Below are 6,863 nucleotides of genomic sequence, written 5' to 3'. Positions count from 1 at the left end.
AGTAAGAACAGCTGTTCTCTCGTATTGACGCCGTAATCTCGCGTAGCAACTGAAAATTTCAAGACAATACTGCCCACCCGAATCTTGGCCGATCTCCCTGAGCAAATACCCCAGGGCAAGAGGTGTCAAGCATCTCCGAGGCATCATCATTAGAGCCCCTCTTCCTCGTGCGGCGCGTGTCCGTGGCGCAAGCCTCAGAAGAAGATTTCCCGGCGTCACGATCAGCTGCGAAAGCACCGCAAAGCCCGCCGCCATGTCTGTCGTCACCGCGAGTGTCCGGGACGACGATGACTTCGAAGAGGACGACATCGGGGAGGCCAGCGTCGCGGACTCCTCGCGTTCGGAGGACCTCTCGGGCTCAGCATCACCACCGCCGGAGTCCAAATGCACGACTGTCCAGTCACGGTCGCGGTCGCAGATCCTGGTGGCGCGCTCGCCAAGCCGCCTGCCCTACCTGGCCGTATGCAGCGTGGGCCTTCTCACGGTCCTCGTTGGCGTCGCCGCCACCGCGTATAAGCTGCACACGGGGGGCGCCATCATGACGCTGTTCAACAACACGATGGCCATGATGCGGCGCGGCGGGAACGGATCAGAGACGGCCGACGGGACCATCCTGGCCAACGCGGATGGCCGATACCTCGCCAGGCACGAGAGCAAGCTCTTTCTGACCCAGTCCAGCTGCCGGAGCGATGCGTGCATCTGGGTGGAGAACTACCTCCGGGGCCGTCTCAACTACAGTGTCAACCCATGCTCCGACTTCTACGCGTACGTGTGCTCCAGGCACTGGACATCACGGGACCTGGACCTGCAGTTGAGGGCGTACCATGAGAGAACGGTAGGCATGATGATGACGGACGTCGAGAAGTACTTCCGGCAGTACCTCAAGGAGAACGAGGAACGCTACCACAAGTACCCCGGCGTGTTTCTGCATCAAGCCATCTCTCTGCTGCCCAAGTGCCAGTCCGAAGAGAAGAACGACAAGAACCTCACGTCTCTCCGCAGTCTTCTGGAGGAGTACAACCTCGGCGGCTGGCCATACAAAAAGGCGCCGCGTGGTGTCAACATCCACAGCACCTCGGCGTTCATTGATCGCGACCTGGGTGTCTTCGCTTTCGCCAAGGTGTTCTTGCGGAAGTCCTTCGAGGATGATCGCGGCTACACAGTCTACATAGATGCGCCCAGCTTGACGATCAAGAGATACAACCTGGCGTATCTCGACGACTCACCGGAGAACTTCACGGAGAAGGTAGCACTCGCGCTATCCCTTCTTGACAAGAAGCAAGACGTGTTAGAACAAACGGAAGCGATAGCCCTCCTGGAAAAGAAACTCCAAAGCGTTATCGGTGTGCCGCACTTTGTTGGCTTGCAGGAGCGGATCAAGCGCGTCGGACAACTTGACCACAAAGGAAAGTGGGACTGGGAAGAGTACCTCGCAATACTCTTTCAAGACATTGAAACTTTCGACAACGACAAGCAAGTAGCCATCATGAACAACGAGTACATCAACAAGCTTGTCGTCATTCTTAACGAAACGGACACGGTGACTCTTCTGAATTACCTTGGCTACCGCACCGTGGTGCACCTATCCCCGATTCTAGCCAAGGTTGCTAGCCCTCTGCTGCGCCTGAGTCATGACGATTACCTAGAATTTGTCCCGGACCGGCTTCAAGCTTGCATGCATCTGCTCGAACGTCTCTACAAGCAAGGCATGCGATTCTTCGGCCGGATGACTTTCAGCAAGACCAACTCGACGCTTCTTCTGAAGCACTACGACTACAGCATGTCCAACATCGAACCACAAATCAAGAGTAGCATGACCGACCGCCTCCTGTCATCTTCGTCATGGCTAGACCGTTCTGCGATAGGCATTGGTGTCGACAAAATTGAGAACATGCGCCTCGTTTTCCTTGGCAGCACGGAAGACATCAACACGGTTGCCAGCTACTACAACTTCAATGCTCAGCCTTTGGACCCAAGTCACCTAGTCGAGAGCTTTCGCGACCTTCAGGCTGGAACTAGGAACGTCTACTGGGAAACGAAGCCACCCAAAGACGACCTCGATGCTAGGTACGACCACACGGCCCTTACACCTGGACACGAGTACTTCTTCGGCCGCAATGTTCTCTTCATTCCACACGCCAATATTGCCTTTCTCAATGACATCACCAAAAGTATTGATCCGGTGTTCTTCCCACTTATCCTCGCTGAAATCTTACGAGGCATGTTCGGAGCCGTGGACAGGCGTGGATCTACTGTGGACCACAACCTCGCAGTGGCTACGTGGTGGAACACCGATGAAATGAGCAAGTTCTCGCAGCTGGAGCTGTGCTTTCAAGACCAGTACTACGTCGAGATACGGGAGCTCATCGGGGACAACTTCGAGGCCAAGACAAGGCTGGAAGAAAACATTGCGGACAATGCCATAATGGGTCCGCTGCACGACACCTACATGAAGGTTCTCACATCTCGAGACGGAGCCGAGAGGCTCAAGATCGCCGTTGACGATCGCCAGCTTGACATGGAACAACTGTTTTTCATAATGTACGCTGTGGGGCTGTGCGACAACCCGAACCGCGATGCCTGGGTGCGGAAGCTAAAGTTTGGCGAGATACCAGGCAAGCTTCGGGTCAACATTCCGCTCATGAACTTTGCCAAATTTTCGTCGGCTTTCGGCTGCGCGCCAGGCATGACCATGAGCCCAACCCGCAAGTGCATCGTCTGGTGAGCGCGTCTCGCTCCAGGTTTCAGGTCAGTGATTCGAGCGGGGGTCACGTTTGCTTGTGTTGCTGGAGCACCGAGGTCGCAGTTGGAGGGATTGTCTTTTTTTCTTATATATCTGAATAAAAGGGTGCTGGCAAGCATGTACTGTGCACAGATTATTATTCGCATGTAAACTATACTGGTTTATAAGAAATGACACCTAACTGGAATGGCATTCGTTTCATCAAAGCAGAGTGTTTTCGAAGACAATGCTTGCTTATCGAGCAGAAATACAAGAAAGGCGAGGCAGCAAGTTGTATAAATCAGTCAACACAACAGGTAAATAGGCAGGCAGGATCTGTAAAAAGGTCTCATGACCACGCTACCGCGTTAGGCGTGAGACCTTTTTAAAGGTCTTTCCTGCTTTTCGAACTCGATTACAGCCTTTTTTTTTTTTTTTGAAATTCACCTCTCTACATTGCTCACGAGAAAAGAAGCTGGCTGCAATAGCATGGCATTATTATACTCGAGAGTTTTCAAGTACACATAGGCGTTAGGGGCCCGGCAAATCTTTCACAGCGAAAGCTGTTATGAAATCACAATGTGTTGCGTAACGATAGGGTCGTTGAACGCCCCAATTCATTACTAAAGATCCAGGCATAATTTTTCATCGTTGTCGGCCACAGCATGAAAAATGGCACAAAATTCTTTGCAAGTGTGTGGCGGGTACCCCGCTTTTCTGAAGAATGACGAACGATGAGATAATGAATGCCTCCCTACTCGACAAAAATTGCGATGCTTAATGGCGTAGAGGGTGCCGTGCAAGTGTGCTTGTAGCAGTTACCCAAAGAGTGTTTGAAACAGGCTCTCAAAGGCTCCTGTTCCTGCTTTTAGATTCGCTATGACAGGGGTGCGCGTTCCACGCAGCCGTTCCGGTTTTTCTTCATTGGGATCAGAAAAGGCTGCCGATCGGCAGTCGAGGCTCCTGTGAACACAGGAGTTAAATAATATAGCACAGCATGCGGCCTGGAATTCATAAACAAATTCTCATTGTCAGCTGAAATCCGATTTTATCCTCTATGCTACAAAGTAAGAAATCACTGCGTCACTGACCAAGTATCAGCCACATTGTAGAGAGGCCTGGGAAGCCCCGCTAAGGAGTGAGGACTTGCCACTGAAGATAGCCGAACCTAGAACATTCGTGTTACGCATACAATACACCGGTAATTGTGCTATCACAGCTGTTCCCCAGTTCACCTTGCAAGTATATGTTCCGTATGCCATTCCAATAATGCATATGTTAGCTTGAGGAATTAAGGAATTCATATTTATTTATCTATTTCATAATACTGTCAGCCCTCTCTTGAAGGATCTTACAGGGAGGGTACAACCAAATACAAACCAACCAATATACATCTATGTCAGGTAGTAGCGCAATAAATTAATACATGTGTAACACTTTATCAAATTGGCAAACACTGCCTGCATTTAAAGCAATACCTGGCTACGCATTACAAGGAATAAACACAGCTGGAAGAAAGAAAACAAAAAAACTCAAACTAAGGACACATGCTGGCTTATTATCTGGCAGCTCCATCACTCAAATACATGTCCAACAATTTTTCGAATTTGCAAAGATCGCTTGCATTTACTACAATGTCTGGCAATGCATTCCAAAGCTCATTCGCAGCTGGAAAAAAATAATAACGAAACACATCACTCCGACAAGAGTACGGTACTAAAACACAGTTTCGATTAACCCGACTGCTTCGTTTCCCTGGCACTTTTAAGTACAAATCTTTGTTAATTTTTAGATGTAGTTGCAGTATCCTGAAAAGAGCTTTCAACCGGTTCTTTTGTCTTCGTGCCTCAAGTGATTTCAGTTCTGTATATATCTTCTGTGTGAATCTTACGGAAACATACGGAATTATCGGAATGGCATACGGAGCTCTCAATACGTGTGATCAATGGCGGATGCGTAGGTATAGATACGTATTCACTAGGATCGCTATCACGGCCAAGAGTGGTGAATATGGTGCATGTCGTTCGCCTAAAACCTTATTTTACGTGGTGATACTCACCTTATCGTGCCAGGGCAGCAAAGATTTTTGTTTGTTTGTTTTTTGCGTTGTGCATTGTGAACTGTGGTAATTTTTTTTCTTATGGCCGACCAAAGACTACATTCTTTTTTTTTTCATATGGAAATGACCTATGCACTGTATGTCTCGTTCCTTCTTTTTCTTATTGGCCCTGGTGTCCCCTTGCTTATGGGCATCGAGTGGATGCTCTAATTGGATGGGGAATAGGGGAATAACGCCACCCGGTGTTGTGAGCCGGCGATCCGCGACCAGCCGAAAAGGGCGAAGAGGACAAAGTGTGTATTGGCTCTTCGTTCACCATCCACATTCGTGTCTTTCTGTCTCGCTATCCCTGCCTTGTCACTGCGGCCCCTAGTGTGTGGCAATATATGCGACTGTAGCTACATATTCACGCCTCGTAATGAAAAATTCTTCAAACTAGACGGCACCATGCAGCCCGTGAACATTGGAAGGCAGCAGAGCAGTGAACCACGATGTGCTGCCTATGAGGATTCGCTCACTGGATTCCTTGCCGACCGGTTGTGCCCTCGCGATCTCCGACGACAGCTCAGCTCTGGCCGACTGGGTTGGTCCTACGCCACCTCCTGCCACTGGTCCCCCACAACGACGACAGCGTAGCAATAGCCGACTGGATTAGCTCTACGCCATCTCCTGTTGCCGACAAGAGCTCCCGCCAGTGGTGCCCCGTCCTCGGACTCCTGTGACCGTGTTTCATCTTTCCTATCTCTCTTCTGTCGTCATTCGCTGTCCCTGCGCATCTCTCTCTCACTATACCTTTGATTCTATCCTTTTAATCCCTCCTTACCCCCATCCCCTGTGAACTACTGTTGAGGTGTCGCACCAGATACAAACACATACGGGGCTCACTTTTCTTTTCTTTTCCCTTTTATAACCACAACCACAATCGTGCTGCCTATATGCCTGCCACGTTTTAAAGGGGCCTGAAAACTTTTTCAAGTAACCGTGTAATTAATTCACTGGAAGAGCTTATTTTCTCACGAATTCAACGCCACAGAAATTTTAAGAATCCGTCCAGTGCGACTGGAGTTACAAAGGTTTGTCGCATGCTGCAATTGCATTCTCTTTTCTCTCGTCCCGACGAAAGCGCTGGAGGCTAAGCAGGGAGGGATGGCAGAGCCACAGAGAAACGTCACGCGCGCCTCGTGATCTTGAGCACTTTTTTTCTGTTTCGTCGAATGCGCGACTTTCTCAGTGCGATCACGCGCGCATGCGTGGAAAAGTAGCGGCCTCCCGCGGCGATTTCTGTAACAAGCGAGCGCGCTGTGTTCAAATCAGCCAATGGCTGATAGATGGGCTTGCTACGTGCGATTTTTGGGCATATCCGGTGATTTGTCGAGAGAAGAGAAATCAATTTTTAGCTGACTTTGATAATTTATTGTGAATTCCAGGCCACGTGCTGCGCTATATTTGGCTCGCGTGTTGTCGGGAGCCTCTACTACCAATCGGCAACGTTTTCTGATCATGCTCAAAAAGTGTTGCAGGCCCCTTTAATAGGCGAGTCGACTCGCATTTGCACATTTATTTATTTTTTTGCAATCTAGTGACTGCTGAGCTCAAAGCTGTAGGCTTGTTCGAGCGCTAGGCAGCCAGATGCAAAAAAAAATGCTACATGCAAGCCAGATGCAAAAAAAAAATGTTCGTGTGTTCAGATTTTGTTGTTTGATATTGAGCCCTAAGTGGTTGAAATTAAGTTTCTCGTTACGGTGTGCTTGTATTTAGTTTCAAGTTTGTGCTCTTAAAAGCCGAGGATTCATTTTAAACTTTTTCCCTCATTGGTGCACTATAGCCACCACGAGATATTGTAGGGAAGCCTTGCCGCGGTGGTCTAGTGGCTAAGGTACTCGGCTGCTGACCCGCAGGTAGCGGTATCGAATCCCGGCAGCGGCGGCTGCATTTCCGACGGAGGCAGAAAATAGGTAATCTGTTGTACGTCGAGTTCATTACCAGCAGAAATAAAACTTCCCAGTTTGTGTCATGCTTTAACTCAAGAACTTGGCGATTGCTTTCATTACTGTTACCTTTACTGCAGTAGCACCTATGTCA

General features: G+C 49.4%; 1 protein-coding gene across 1 annotated transcript; it reads left to right on the top strand.

Annotated features, from left to right (window-relative positions):
• The first annotated feature begins 253 nt into the window (after nucleotides 1-253).
• On the top strand, nucleotides 254-2,725 carry LOC119165348 (neprilysin-2). The gene has a single exon (XM_037417527.2). The coding sequence runs from the start codon at nucleotides 254-256 to the stop codon at nucleotides 2,723-2,725; it is 2,472 nt and encodes an 823-aa protein (XP_037273424.2).
• Nucleotides 2,726-6,863: the final 4,138 nt, after the last annotated feature.

Source organism: Rhipicephalus microplus, chromosome 8, assembly GCF_043290135.1.
Source record: "Rhipicephalus microplus isolate Deutch F79 chromosome 8, USDA_Rmic, whole genome shotgun sequence".
In the NCBI taxonomy this organism is placed as follows: domain Eukaryota; kingdom Metazoa; phylum Arthropoda; class Arachnida; order Ixodida; family Ixodidae; genus Rhipicephalus; species Rhipicephalus microplus.
This window is presented reverse-complemented; position numbering and strand designations above follow the sequence as displayed.